General features: G+C 46.4%; 1 protein-coding gene across 1 annotated transcript in view; it reads left to right on the forward strand.

The window, feature by feature from the left end:
• The first annotated feature begins 385 nt into the window (after positions 1-385).
• LOC149354391 (uncharacterized) overlaps positions 386-16,305 on the forward strand; it is a 112,531-nt gene continuing 96,611 nt past the window's right edge. Inside the window, exons 1-2 of the mRNA XM_089575974.1 lie at positions 386-738; positions 1,336-2,143. Of these exons, the coding sequence (XP_089432100.1) occupies positions 386-738; positions 1,336-2,143 (1,161 nt within the window). The remainder of the gene's footprint in view (positions 739-1,335; positions 2,144-16,305) is intronic.

Here is a 16,305-nt window from a genome sequence, read left to right on the forward strand (position 1 = left end):
TCAACGAAGGGAACCCGACACACGTGCCTAAAGTCTGCCCCGACGCCCAGCCACACCTCCTCGATCGACGCACCAGGCTCATCACCGGGACACAAAGAAACTTAAGTGTGACTTTCCTTTTTGACTGTCTTCTCGCGAGTGTTTGTTTTCCTTTCTTTTTTCCTCTTTGTTCTCTCTCTTGTCTGTTTTTCCCCGTTTCATTTCAATACTTCAATTAGATTTTCTTCCTGCAAACGCCGCCTCGTTTATTTCTTTCCTTTAACTCATGAATGTTAATGCGTAAATTTTACCTGCAGTCTTCACAGAGTCCTCACAAATTTGGCGTCCGCTACGACAGGACGAGGTCGGCTGTTATCGCTTTGGTACTTGTTTTTCTTTAAGCACAATGAGCGCGTCCGAGCTTGTGGCGGCAGGAGAGCGCATGGGGCTCCAAGGTGCAGAGTTGCGCGCGTGGGTAGAAGAGGAGCTTAAGAGAACGCGGGATGAGAGAGCCGCGGAGCGTGAAGCTTCCAAAGAACGTTTGGAGAAAGAGGCACAGAACTTACAGTTGCGAGTGAAGCTTATGGAGGGTGGGGAGCGACGTGCTGATGTTGAACCAGTTGTTCCCAGGGCCGAATCGTCTATTCCCATCAACTCTCATGGGCTCATTCCCGTTTTCAACGAAGATCGTGATGATCTTGATGCATACCTCAAGCGATTTGAGCACGTGGCCACCGGTCAGGGTTGGCCGAAAGACAAGTGGGCCACGGCGTTGAGCCTATGCTTGGGAGGAGAAGCTCTTCGTGTTTTCGGAAGGTTATCGCCGGAAGACTCTCTAGATTACACCAAAGCTAAGCTAGCGCTTTTGCAGCGATTCCGCTTCACGGCGGAGGGATACCGCGAAAAGTTTCGCCATAGTAAGCCCCACGACGGCGAGACCGGTAAGCAGTACGCTACGAGGCTGTTTAGTTTTTTCGATCGTTGGGTCGAGATGAGAGGACGAGGCAAAACGTTCGAAGAGGTTCGCGACATGATTGTCGCCGAAGAATTTTTGAAGAACTGCCATGCGAGGCTTGCAATATTCATTCGTGAGCGGGACTGCAAGACAGTCGACGAAATCGCGGTTGCCGCGGATCATTTTTTGGAGGCCCAGCGGCAATCTAACTTGTCAACTTTCAAGGATAAGTTGGAGCCAAATATCCCCAAGGCGAAGGACAGTACTACGGGATCCAAATTACAAGTGCGATGCTTTTTGTGCGATAAGGCGGGACACAAAGCGTCGGACTGCCGGACGCAGCCGAAACAACAGTACTGCACGTTCTGTCGCACGCAGGGTCATAATGTACAGTCTTGCAGGCGCAAGAAACCAGAAGACCGCGAGGCGTCAGCCAGTTGTGTGTATCCTGCCATTCCTCCGGTTGAAGTGCGGCCTGATATCACCAGTGTGGATGCAGGCTGCCGGCCAACGGTCTTGAGTGTCAACATGCCGGTGCAGCAAGGCGAGCTGTTCGGGCAGCCGGTTTCTGTTTTGCGGGATACTGGCACGAACAGTATCGTGGTGCGTAGAGACCTGGTTCCCGACGCGGCTCTTACTGGTAACAGAACTACTTTGCTCCTGGTGGATAGCAGCAGTTTGGAGGTCCCAGAGGCGGAGGTGCTGATTTCGTCGCCATATTTTTCGGGCAAGTCCATCGCTCGCTGCTTGGAATCTCCACTGTACGACGTGATCATTGGGAATGTACCAGGCGCTCTGGACCCCTTTTCCATCATCCGAACGGTACCACCAAGAGTTCTGACTGTCCAGAAAGGGATAGGAGAGGCTGAAGGCTCTGCCGTGCTGGGGACAGCGAAGGTTCCTATGGCGTGCAGGGACGTGTCCATCAAAGCATTGGAGGTGTCGAAACCCACCTTCCGAAGGAAGCAAGAGGAGGACACAACACTGGATGTGTGCCGGAACAAAGTCGGCGAGACTTATCCTGGCAAAAACAACACCGCCTATTCATTTCACTTCGAAGACGGAGTTCTGTTCCGTGCGTTCCAGAGCTGTCCAGGACAAACGATACAGCAGGCCGTGGTGCCGAAAAGCCTGCGCCATGAAGTCCTTATACGTGCGCATGGAAGTGCTTTCTCCGACCATCAGGGCATCCGCAAGACCACTGAGAGGGTGCGCAGAGAGTTTTATTGGCCAGGATTTCAGGCGGATACCAAAAGATTCGTAAAGTCTTGCGTTGTATGCCAGCATACTCTACCCAAAGGGAAGGTAGCGAGAGCCCCGCTGAGCCGTCTACCGCTCATTGATGCACCGGGCTGAATATCTTAAATTACTGAAGTGTACTCATGCTGTAAATATTGTACATAGTGGTCAATGTATATATGCTCCTTTAGTGTGCTCCTTTGTTTCCCCTGTTGTGTTCCATTGTGTTCCCGGCTGTATAGTTGACTGTCGTGTGTTCAGTGTTTTCTGGTGCGAACTGGGCTAGTGCGAACCAGTCGTTCGGTTCAGAGTGCGTGTGTGTGGTGATGTGGTGCGTGCAAAACAGTGTCCAGCGCCTCCTCGTCGCGTCTTTGGCTTCAGTCTTGTGTGCCGCTGCCCCAGGAAATTTTTTCCGATGGAAAAAACTCTGAAAGGGGGGCTTTTGTAAGGAGCCAGCGCCACACTGCGGCTACAGAAGACGCACGGGAGGCGGACGAAGAAGAAAAGGAAAGGAATACGTGGCAGAGAGAACGTGCGGGGGAGAAGAGGAAGACGGCGGTCGGCGACGGAGGTGGACCTATTCTGCGGGCGCCCCGAGTTACCAGGCTTGGGCCTCAGCTGCAGACGTCCGGGTGACCAGACCCGGACAGCCGTCGTCGGGAGCCTCGGCCGTCACATCCAGGCGCCTCTCTTCCCGCCCAGCCGACAGCTTCTCGACACGGGCCGCCTCTAACATCTCCGTGGCGCACCCGGGCTACCTGACCTGGGGGCCGTGCCCGGAGCGCACAGACGCTACTTTCTTCGGCAGCGTTGAGGCCGCCGTGGAGAACGCCGCCAACCGGGTGTCAACGAAGGGAACCCGACACACGTGCCTAAAGTCTGCCCCGACGCCCAGCCACACCTCCTCGATCGACGCACCAGGCTCATCACCGGGACACAAAGAAACTTAAGTGTGACTTTCTTTTTTGACTGTCTTCTCGCGAGTGTTTGTTTTCCTTTCTTTTTTCCTCTTTGTTCTCTCTCTTGTCTGTTTTTCCCCGTTTCATTTCAATACTTCAATTAGATTTTCTTCCTGCAAACGCCGCCTCGTTTATTTCTTTCCTTTAACTCATGAATGTTAATGCGTAAATTTTACCTGCAGTCTTCACCTCCTCACAACGTCTTAAGTAGCGCTAATGTTTTGCCCAATACTTTATTGTAATTTGGAGCAGTCTCTCTGTGCAAAACGCTGCCTCCCCTCCCACACCCTTTGTCGCCGTTTCGCAAAACCATCTGTTCAGATGAGTGCAGTATGTTTCTCCTAGTGCATTTTTTTCTCTTGATTATTCCCAGAGTTGCTCTATTGCTAAATTAGTGCTATATTTTTAAACGTTCGTATTTTCCCCTTGTTATCCTTTCTAAGACGCTTCTTTTCACTTTTAGTTTTTACTCCTGTGGAGCACGGGTTTTCTGACTACTTTTTACATTGGATTATTTGCTTAATTTATTGTATGCCACATATGTGTCGTCAATAATGATGCTTCCCCCTACATTAACGCCCCAGTGGGGGCGTTACAGTTATGGTGTAGAAATAAACAAAAATAAAAAATAAATAACAAAACAAGGCGACTGAGTGCTTTGAAGCAATGAAAGGACATTTTTGCGCAGAGAGTGACGCTCTACTGGACCGCGGTTCGTTTATGCCTATACGCAGAGATACAGAACCACATACCTACAATTCATTCAGCCGACATGCGTGCTGCATGGAAATTTCAGCAGTCAAGCGTAAAGGGTTAAGCTGCATGATCGCTACAGACTTTTTTTCTATCCAAAAGCATTCAGTTCTTTCAAAGCCTTGGCGCAGCCATACAGGTCCTATGGTACAGGTCGGCACAACGGAACATATATCGCCGTATATATCGGAGCTTATTTCCGCTGTAGATGAAGATACTGAAAGGCAATGACAGCATGTGACTATCTGCGAAGTTTAGTCTGTGAATATTCATCTTCAGGTCCGACTTGATTTTCATGAGTAAATGGCACAGCGCCGAGTCGGCCCCGGCGAGTCTGTCGATCCGTATTTTTTCCACTGCCTCCAGCTACTGTGACACCATGTTGCTGGGAGGGATGGGTGAACATATCGTGCCTCTGCCAAATGTCGAACGCTCTTTGTACTGCACACTTGTAACGTGGCGTGAAAGATTTATAATATAGCTCGTGCCTCCGACACTCCAAAGGGCAAGGTATAAGCATAAAAGCTTCGTCTGGGCAACCGCCGCGGCGATTTATGCATGCGCCCCAGCATAAAGCCAAGAGAAGTGAACGCTTTTCTGGACTGGGATCTGCAAAAAAAATGTTAGGGTTTTCACTTGGTTAAACCGATATAGTGCGAAAGCACGGGCCCGAAGCCACGAAGGAGTATTAGTGGACGAAGAAGACAGTGTACAATGCAGAGCGCAATGCACGCAAGCCCGAAACGCCGAAGCAGTGGGACAAGGTGGTGTGCAATGCACAACGCGAGACTGTGTCGCAGTTTAACACCAGGCGTGTTCTGCTGCGGCGTGATAGTGCTCTCGCGCACTATCTCGCGTAGGAGTCGAACCGACGCGGGTTCGACTCCTGGTCATGGATATTGATTGCATTTCTTTTTTAACTTAGCGCGGCGTCTCTGTTGCTATGAAACGGCACAAGGTCCAAAGATGACAAGATTCAGAATCCAAAGAGGACAAGATTGTTGGTCGGTGTTGGCGAGCGTACGAGTGCTTTCGCATTAATACAGCACTGCTAAGTTGAAGGACAACGCACTTTTAACCCAACTTCCGAATTTTAACACACACGTTCCTCGTCGTTATCTGTCCTCGAGAGCAATAAGACATGTTGTTTGGGCTAGTTGGTAGATGCTACAGCCATTAAAGCCAACAGAGCAGAGTGAAGACAGACATTAGCAGACTAAGCAGATGGGCACTGTTTCCGACCAGTCTACCGGATACTTTTCTGTGACATTAGTTTTCGTTGTTAGGCTGTACAGTAAAGCTTCGTTTAAAGAAGCGGTGGTCGTCGCCTTCGGCCTCCTTACGACTATAGTTGATGAATTTGCTTTTGTCCGGTCGCCAAACACTCAAGACCGGGTCGCTTGCCCCAGACGCTTGAAAGCCGCAAGTATCTCAGAGACCACTGACAGAGGAACGAATGGACACCAAATGTACTGCTTATAAAATGCGGCCTCAGATTACTATCCTGTAAAAGTCCATATGATAACTTGCTTCCTTGTTGCCATCTTTCCTTTTTCATGATACCGGACAACCTTGTCCTAATTTTTCCTCAACATCTACAGTCGCAGTCTGTGCCACAGCGGTGGATGGATGGATGGATGGATGGATGGACGGACGGACGGACGGACGGACGGACGGATGGATGGATGGACGGACGGACGGACGGACGGACGGATGGATGGATGGATGGATGGATGGACGGACGGACGGACGGACGGACGGACGGACGGACGGACGGACGGATGGATGGATGGATGGATGGATGGATGGATGGATGATGGATGGATGGAGCGTGCCCTGGTAGGTGCCACGATGCTTGATATTGTTTTTCTTTATATTTCTCTAATACATCTGTCATATTTAACGGCATTATCTATAAAATCGCCACTTTTAAAAGTATAAATTCTAGTATTTTTACGTTTGACAAACTGTAATCATTTAATCTCCCATTTTTAATATTCACTCCTTGCGTCAATGACCTGCTTTTGGGCCACCAATATTCTAATCGTCTTTTACTGATGTGTACCGCAGATTCATCCCCGTTACCTTTGTTATCTCAAAACACTAGAGCCTCAGGGAGAGTGTCTTTGCCTGTACCAACATCTGGGCGGATACTGCAACATTCTGTTAAAATATCTTTCATGGTTTCTAGGGATTTACAGCACACTGAACATGTTTCATCTTCAAGGTTAAATTTCTTTTGTACTTTCGCTTTGTAACATGCCTTGATATCGCTTCAAATAGTTGGGCCCTGCCTGTTATCATGGATGTATAGCATTTTTATTTTCCATTTATTATACAGGTCTACAGTCTGCTTTTTCTCTACTGCATTAATCAAGTTCTCGCACTCTGCGTTTCTGATCTGACGTTTGAAACCCTTTATTTCTCCGTCCCGTGGCTTCCTGCGTAATAACTGGCTAGTTTTCTACACCTTTTCCGCAACTGTGAGACGACGCTCTTCCTGCCAACAGGCGCCACCTCACGTCAGAAGAGAGCGACGGCTCATAAGTAGCATTGAGCGCATCGTGTAGATGGCGCACCATGTACAAAGCGCCGGTAGCTGCATTGGAGTGGACGCGACGAGAGCGCCGTTACGAGGCGTCATTGTGCTTCCGGCCATGCGCCAACGGCCGGGCCGAGTCATTTGGGTTCGGTAAAATGAGAATTATCAGTTTTACGGTCATATAAAAGCTCGGGATAAATTGCAGAAACGAACACATTAACAGAGTACTGCGAACGTCAAAAAAATGGGAGAGAGGTTGCTGCGCTCTGCTCCAGCGTGTAAATTCGGCATTCAAAGAAATCAGCTGCGCTCCACGGAGCAAAAATGCCAAACGGACATGACCACTAGCTCAAGACATGTTCACGCACACATTCCGCGATATTTTACCTTTAATGCAGCTTTGTATTGCTTAGTGATTCCATAGTGACAACTAGATATTTTCAATTAAGGCACAACCCAGTGTGCACCTACCTTAGTATCAAAGTGAATAAGAGAGATCAGAGCTTTCTCTTTTTGCAATGCCGCGTTTCTCTAACCAGAAGTACCAGCACACTAGGTGACCAGCCAAACGTGGGAATAAGTTTAATGAACTGCAGACAGGAAAGTTTAGTTCTGTGTTTTCTTCTTTCAAATGATGCGTTAGACATTAGAATACATAAATCACCGCGTCGAATTCGCCTGCGATCGCTAAATCCTTTATAGCTTAATTTATTTTCTCATGCTAATTCGCTTTCAGTTTCATCAACTGACCGCGGGCGGATGAGATTCATGAGATTCAAAGGTTTGCGGAGATAGGGTGGCCGCAGCTGGGACACGACCGGGTTAACTATAGATATACGAGATAGGCCTTTGTCATCCAGAGGGCGCAGTCGGGCTGATGACGATAAGGGGCAAGAGTTTTAGAAAATGATTTTTGTAAGAAAAGTCTTCGGGCCAATATGCATGGTGGAGTTTGTTTTATTTTTATGAGTTTTGCCCATCCAAAAAAGTACCAATAGATTTATTAGAGCAGTCCTTTCTAGATACGCGTCAATAATAACTTTCCACTTTCTTCTTAATTGTTCAACGCCAGGAGTATGACTTTACGAGGGTGTTAATTGTAATTACTCAGCATCTCTAGGAGCTAGCTTAAAATAAATGCAGCTCTCAAATGTGGACAAAAAGGGACATAATTCTGTAAACCTAGCAAGTTAAATTCCATGCCTAAATAACGAAAATAACTTTAATTGCCTAGTCCGCTCTTATTTTCTCATAGGTTCCTTCAATGTCAGGCTGAGAAACACAGTGACATATAATGACGGCAATACGACAATCGCCCGTGACTGATAATCGATAAATGCGCACCAAAACAGCCTTCAGGAAAGTATATTTCAGCAGCTGCAAGAGTTTAGGTTACGCCAGGCAGATATACGTGTAGCGAACTAATGCTACGTATCTCGAAAGATTTCGAATTTTGTGTGCGACTCGTCTTTCTACGCGAGTATTGGCGGTGCTTTTGCTTGTTTTTCAATTACTAAAAGGAAGGCAAGCGTCTCGTATCCTTGGTTTCCAGATGTTGTTTTCCGCAAAGCGCATTTATTATTTACGCACAGGGGTAAGGGGTAATTCATAGTGCTGTGGCAACACAAGGACGAGGACGTAGACGGAGTGACGACAACACAAGTGCTCACTAACAACTGACAAAAAATTCAGGGGGCACTTTGACTGTCTAAAGTGCGTAGAGGCGAAAGCGTTTTCCGCACCACTTTCGCTGCTTCTGTGGCACTGGTGGCGTCACATATAATCGAGTACTAATTACTAAGTGATGACAAATCACTTATTAATGCTTAATTACTGATTAATGCCTGAATACTAATTCACTACTAATTAATTACGCTTAAGTTTCGCATTTACGAGTGGAGCGCGACAGCGTGTTGTAGCGCTTCCAGGGAGTCCACGGAACGCCACCACCCGTTCGGCGCGATGCCTTGCCCTTTGAACGCTTTTGAGGAAAGGAAAGGGCGCAGTAATTCTCTTTCATCTCGGTGGATACCTGAACCGCATCGTAGAGGAAGGGAGGAAGTGGGAGTGGAAGAAGAATGACAAAGATGGCCCGTAATGAAGAAAATGAAAATTGTATTTGAGGAAAGGAAATTACGCAGTAACTGTCTCACATATCTCGGTGGACACCCGTCAAAATTCAGGGGGGCACTTTTTTGACCTAAAGTGCGGTCACTGATGTGTGGTTAAGATGTCAAGCTTCGCCTCTAAGAGTGGAACGCGACAGCGTATTGCAACGCTGCCAGGGAGTCCATAGAACGCCATCGCCCATTCGGTTCTACGCCTCGCTCGTCGGTAATTTGGTTTTTGAGGAAAGGAAATGTAACTGTCTCTCATATCTCGGTGGACACCTAAACCTCGCCGGAAGGGAAGGGAGGAGGATGGGAGTGAGCGAAGACACTGTATTCACTAGACGCACCTTTGTTCTTTCCAAACCGTCGAGCTGGCATGGCGGAGTGGATAGCATGCTCGTCTCACACGCCGAAGACCGGGGTTTGATTCCCGAGCTCGACCAATTTTTACTCGGTTTTATTTATTTATATGGCCTGACTAGAAAAGTTAATTAGGCTAACTGAGTAATTAAGCAACTAACTAAGCTCTGTCCCACTTACTTGGAGTATCACTATACGATGCCTTCAATTGGTTGCCTGGTTACTAGCCAAAGTACAATTGGCTCCGTTTGAAATTCGCGCACTGTGACGTCACGACCGTTTGGACCAACTGAAAAGCGTGACATTTCTGTCGACAACTGCTGCTTACAACGATGAGACATTAAAGGCTTTCGCCTTAATGTAGATATAGACAAGTGTTATTGTAACCTTTACAGAATCATTGCTTGAATCTCCAAAGGAGAGCAAGACGGCATCCGCAAAGGATACTTCAGTCTAGAAAGAGGAAGAAAACTTAAGCGCCGGCTACTTGCAGAGCATCGCATTTATTGGTGTACACTCTGAGAAGAAGCCTACAAGAATCATGAGAATAAAGTGTCTGTGCACGGACGAAGCTTTCAACTTACAATAGAGCAATGCAGCCGTAACCTCTATGTGCAAAAACCCGACTACAACCATCGTTTAATTCGTGCGAGGGGTTTCGGCTGTGTAGCGGCATCCGTTGTCGAGAGACACTTCCTCAAAAGCGGACTTACCACTCAAATTGTGCTGAGCACCGTGAAAAACTGATGCTCTTCTTGCCAAGCAAAGCGAAACACGACTGTCTATTTATTTGTTTTTTAACGCAAGAGCACAGGAGACGATGCAAAGTTATTATAAACGGGAGCATTGTAACGGAAGGTATTTGTGTGTACTGTGTTAATTGAGACTGATAGGATCGACGGTCTATTTTACCAGTTATTTTGATGGAGACGGTTTCATAAGCATTAAGTCCCATTCGCATCTGCTGCACCAATCACGCATACTGTTCAGGTTAGAGTTTAGCAGTTATTGGTCACCTGATTCAATAATTTCACTGTATAGCATACAGTCATCCGCGAAAACCGCGATTTAAACTGGTTCTGTAATCACGGTAACAATATTATTATGTGGAACAGAAATATTAAATCCGCCAGGGCAAATGCCAAGAAATCGATGCTTTTCAAGTTCCAGTTTACAGTTCAAATAATTACTGTTTTTCCTGTACGCCCCATCGGAAACGCCATGAAGCTTGAAATAGAGTGACACATAATCTTCCATCCTTCCATGCATCTACAACGATAGCAGTATCGTTGCTTAAGAACCTAGCACTTAAACGTAATTGTTGTTTCCAGACAGATGGAGCCTTTACGCCAACTTTAATTCGGTTACTGCATGCTGCGGCGTCTTTTCAGTTGTGACGAGTCGGCAAAATATACATGGTTACTTTCCCTGCCAAGGAGAGAAAAAGACCGGCTGGGAGGCTGGCTATTGGTGAATTTGTTTTCTTAGAATTAATTATACAGGTATAATCTCAAAAGTTGAGTCTTTGCTGCTGAATTCACCACCTGTTTTCTTACGTATAATCGAGGCTCGTTCAGAAACAAATTACTACCCATTTCGAATTGGCATGGTTGAGAACAAGACGACGAGGCACCTACGCAGCAAATATTTTTCGCGTAGAATAGTTCCTGTTTACCGATCCTACGCTATATTAGTGCAGATAACAGCTTGTCACCATGCTCCATGGCGCGTAACCATTGCGAGCTCCTGTGGTAATTTTATGGGTGTTCTCGCAATATTGTTGTTATTGTTGTCCGTGATCACGCAAATGGCTGGTCATTTCAAGGCCCAGCCTGGCCTCACATTTGTTGCCCTCGACGATAGCCTGCAGTTTTCCCTCTCATTCCTTGCCTTCCAATACGCCCGGCATTCAACGGTCCTTAATTCCCACGCTTTTATCGTAAGGGTCAGTCATCGACTACGATCGATGTAGCAATTGTGTTGACGTTCACATGTTGTGAGACTAGCAGGTTCCCACATGGCTTTTGGGAAACTTGAGGTAAATTCATATTTAGTACCGCTTCACCATGCAATCAAGAAAAGTGCTTGGATCGGCCGTACACAATCATAACAGCAAGCAGACTAGAGGAGTGACCAGGGAACGCCAAGAGCTTATGTTCGCGAAGACTTTCGCTGAGTCAGTTTTTTTGTTTACCCCGATCATAGCAAATGTGGATTAATCACCAGCAGTGCCCATGGGGAACCAGGAGCGGTGTTTGACGACCCTGGCCCGGCAGCGCGACCTCGCCATCCGGTCTTCCCGGAGTAAGACCTCGCTCTGTCTTCAGTGTGTATAATGAGTGCCACAGGATACGGCAGATAGTGGTTCGACGGGTGAATGCACTCGACCAGCCACGCTGCAAAGAGCCTCTCTCTCCGTTGTGCCAACGCCGCCCAGAAGATGGTCAGCTGTGGAGCCGCGGAAAGCACTGCTCTGGAGTAATTTCAATGCTACGCAACATGTAAGAGTAAGGTTACGGTGTTGAATATCGTTCGTTAATCTGTGCGTGTATGGAATACGCTTGTCAATGGAGGGAGGCGAAGAGGGGGGGAGCGGTCAGGGTTACATACGAAGCTGTTACCCGTGTGCTTTCCGGAAATTTTGCCCCCATCGTCACGTCCACCGAGCTGCAACGGAAGGGAAGAACGTGTAGTGACTAAGCCGGAAAGTGTGCGTGTGCGTGTGTGGGGGAAGGGACCGGGAAGGTGTGTTTGCTGCTTCGATCCTTATCGCCCATATTCTTCGACGCATGTGTTGGTTTATGTCGCCGCTGTGCAAGGCTTTCAGAGGCTCTGTAGCGTCCTATTTTTCGTCTTGGCGAGGGGATTCACCGAAGGTCGATGCTCGTTGCGCACGCAGACATGCGCACGAGATTGTTCGTAGCTAGACGGCTGGGACCGCTGCGTGGGGCCGGACGGCTGCATTGCACACGGCGCGATCCACTCGTCTCCTCGCTTCGTTCAACGCCTGTTCGTGGTGCGCAAACGGCCGGTGGTTTCTCATCGCTCGAACGCCACGCAGGCGGAACATCGTTAGGCGCAATTAGTGGAGGCAATAACTGTGACTTGGTGAGTGCGATACTCTCTTCAGAGCACATGATACGCTTGAGATAATGCCAAGGAAAACTGCGAAAGTGTTGAGGTCTTCATGCCAAAATGTGCTGCCTGAGATGTGCTGCCTTCTCCGAATAAGCCTTCAGGACTACCTTGACGGCGAGCCCACTATTTAGTCCACTCTAACATTGATACAGACACCTGGACATGAAGACCTAACCGGAAACGAGGTAGGGAACGATCTAGCCCGAGCTCTCAGAAACCGCACGCATTCCCATCGCTATCCCACCGCCCTCGTAGGACCGTATGATGAAAGACTAGGACACCTTAGGCTAGAAAAAAGACATTTCTCACCGCTGCACAAACGACTGTCCTCCTCGGATGTCATTGACGGGAGGAGAATACGAACAAACATATATCCATGTCTTCACATTTTACACAAGATTAGACGCACACAATACCCAAGCTTTATCATATGTTGAAAGCTGTAAATACTTAGGTGTAATCCTCACGTCAGATCTCAGATGCAATGAATACGTTTCATACAGGTATCGGTGCAATCCTACCGATAACTGGGAGTCACCATTTCCAGCAATTTAACCTGGTCTGAACACATCTCGAAATTAGCAGCCAATTCATCCAAATCATTTGGCTTCATCAGACGATCGTTATACTTGCCTCCTCCTCCTGTCCGTAAATTAGCATATTAAACCTTCATCAGTAGTTAACTTGAATATGCATCTTCTATATGGAACCCTCATCAAGCATACTTAATTAACACCCTATAAGCTATTCAGAAGCGTGCAGCACGTTACATCACCTCGAATTATGACAGATGCCACAACATCACCAGGATTAAATCAACACTCAACCTTCTACCACTTGAGAACCGTCGAAAAATCTCACGACTTTGCCTTTTCCATTAATTGTATTACAACTTTCCTTACCTCCGCGACTCATTACTCCTACCTCCCATTAGAACATCGCGTCGCCTCTTCAATTCACTGAGTGTTCAGCGTTTACATGGTTCTACAATAGCCTTCAATAAATCATTTCTACCTACAGCAATAGAAAATTGGAACCAAACCACATTGTAAACAATCGTGACGCTACTTAATTTAGGGACGCACTAATCGAACATTACAGCAAATGAAAAATCAAGCTCATGCTTTGATTTTTACCATTTATTTTTCTTGTTAATATTCCCTTCTTTAGCCTATCCGCCACCATGTATTGCTTAGAACTGCATCTTGACATTTCACAGTGTATTCCAGTTTCTTTTTCGTTTTTTTCTTCCTTTTTTGCATTGCATTGTGTTGTATTTTACTGTATTAACATTGTTATTCTCTTTACTTTGTATTTCAACTGTTCCTCCCCCCTTATGTAATGCCCGAAAAGGGCCTTTAAGGGTACAATGAATGAATGAATGAATGAATGAATGAATGAATGAATGAATTAAAAAAAAGGCTGTGCAGAAGCTAGGTTACATAAGAAGAACCCTGCCGAACTCTACTCAAGGCATAAACTCCTTGCCTTCAAAACTTTTATCTGATCCGTTCTTGAATATGTTTCTGCGGTCTGGAATCCGTACACTCAATTAAACATTACCAAACTTGAAAGCATCCAAAAAAGGCAGCTTGATTCATCTATAGCTCATATTGCTTGCGTGCCTCAGCAACTGCACCCGTGGAAAAAGCTAATTTAGAACCTTTACAATTCCGGCGGTATAATGAACGAATCAAATTCATGCATCTACTTTGCTATAGAAAGCTTGGTATAGACAGTTGCATTTATATTGAACCTTTTATACGGCGATGTACACGTTCAATCAATTCTAAAAAATTGAAATATTATATGTGCCGGACAGATGCCGTTCAAAATTCCTTTTTTCCAACAACCGTCCGTCAGTGGAAGGCTCTGCCTTCTGAAGCTGTGGAATGCCTGACTGCCGAATCTTTCTTATCAAGACTGAAGATCCTTTACTCATCAATCTTTGTGTTTGGCATCTTGTGTTTGCTGACGGAGCAGCGAATGTCTTCCTTTAGGGCTTACCTGCTAAAGCGAGCTGCTGATGCCCGTGTTCTCGTGTTATGTGTCAGTCTTGTTTCTATATGCTTGAACACCGCAAGCTTGTACAAAGAATTTCTCGTTTTTTTTTCTCAGTGTTTATCTGCTCAAGCAGTCCGATGACACCACCGGTGTCATTATCAAGACTTGTTGCGCTTTTGTCTGCTTTGTTGTACTTTCTTCACCATGTATGCTCACTCCTGCCAAAGGCCTTCTGCTAAGGCTGGCAGTAATTTTGAAATAAATAAGTTACTGCCGTTGATGGGGAGCAGGTCCCACGCTCTACCATACATCTTGGGAATGCCAGGAGAAACCGGACAAAACGTTAATAGTGTCACACCCGACACACGAGCAGCGGGAGGGGTCCCTGACCAGTGACAGCCTGGATCACTCAGCTAGTACGCAAGTCAGCTGCCGCCAGCTGATCCCTGGACTAAGGACCCTAACCACCCAGCACCTGTGAAATTGTTCGATTATAAATAAAAGTTTTATTTCTCTTTCTCTTCATGAAAAGATATATACTTTGTTGAATACACGTGCCAGCGTCGTAGAGAGCCAAGGTGTATTTTCATCGTCTTTGGGCCAAGAAAAATGATTGCGAGGAATGCCTGCACTGCACCTGACTGAGAAGTTCAAGGAACATTCTATCAAACTTGTGCTACCATGATATTATGGGGCACATTTTTGGTGCATTGAGTTCTAGGAACTTTATCATAGCGCTGAGGAGTCGCATAATCTACTTCAGTAATTAAATAATGGAGTGACGACGGGGATTATAGATTATATGGTCATGTGTAGAAAAGGAGATTTGGTACATATCCGTGCACTAACTTCCAAATGCTGAGTGTCTGTTTTGGCTTGGCCTTAACACATAGATAGCATAAACGCTTCTGAGGCTTTGTTTTCAAGAAATTCTGCAGCGTTGTAAGAGCTACAACTTAAATTGGGTGACCGCGATGCAAAACGACTAAGCTGTTCAAACGTACTAATGGCGGTATGACGCTCTAACGATGTGTCAGTCGTATCATACACTATCGTGATCTGTAAGCGCCCAGGAGCCAATCAGCCACGACCTCGTCTTATATGTGTGTGACAGTTATAACTTAGCAGTGTGATGGTTCGGGCGAGTGGGTATTCCCTATGTACACGCGTAGAGCAGCGAACACACGAGGATGAAGAAAAAACTAAGACAGCAGCTGTCGTGTACTGTCTTATTCTCTTCTTCGTCCGCACGAGTTTGTTGCGCTATGATTGTTCACATGAATTACTTGTGTGAACCAAGCTTCTGTTTAACTGCCGCGAGCTGGCGCTTCGTCAGCGGCGCATTACGTCAATTAATGAACTAGGATATATACTGTTATACTGTACTCATGCTTTTATTTTATGGTTATGGTAAACTATCCAGTAGTCTATCTGCTGCATTCGCTGCGCCCACTTGAGGTCTGCCGTTTTCATAGATAGCACTAATAAGATGGGGTGTGCTAATTTTAGAAATTTTCGCATAGCGAATCGCAAATCCTCTTATTCGCTTCGCGGAATGAATCAAATAGCGCACGTTCGAAATTATTCGCAGCAAATCCAATTTCTTCTGAAGTTCCTGTATAGTTTTGGAACATTTGGCACGAAGTTCGAATCGGTGAAGCCGCAGTTTTTTTCGATGGCTATTTCAAAAATATGGCCCACTCCGACGCCGCACAGCACGCTGCCGCGTTCTGTCTGTGCGAGTTCTGCCAGTGCTCCGAAGCTGTACATTTGGGTCCATTTGAGTGGCGGATTATGTAATGGTCAGATATATGAACTTTTAAGATTGCGAAACGCAGCTGGGTTAAGCCAGGTAGAGCAAACCTTGTCTTCATGGCCGATATCGGAGGCCATGGCTCAAAATCTCGTCCCTCTCATCAACTTAGATTTGGCCCTAATTTGTTCACTGCCGCCATGAATAGCAAAAAGCTAATTTTTCTGGGCCCAAGGGGTGACGATCATTCAGTTAATATACTCACTCCGTGAAACGCGGCCCCTAGAGAAATTCAATGTGGCGCCTTTTGATAGCGCCAGCACTAGTGTTTCATTGTTTTGCATAGATGTTCCTTTTTACGAATAATCACACAAAACTTCGATTCGTATTTGATTCGCTAGCATAGCTAGACTATTCGTATTAGGCTCAGTTTCGAAACAGTACTATTCACAGAACCCTACTAAGGAGTAAAGCAGTAAAAAAGTCGGCTACTTTATAATTCAAGTAAATAC

Source organism: Amblyomma mixtum, chromosome 3 (genome assembly GCF_055824585.1).
Source record: "Amblyomma mixtum isolate Tamu chromosome 3, ASM5582458v1, whole genome shotgun sequence".
NCBI classification, from domain to species: domain Eukaryota; kingdom Metazoa; phylum Arthropoda; class Arachnida; order Ixodida; family Ixodidae; genus Amblyomma; species Amblyomma mixtum.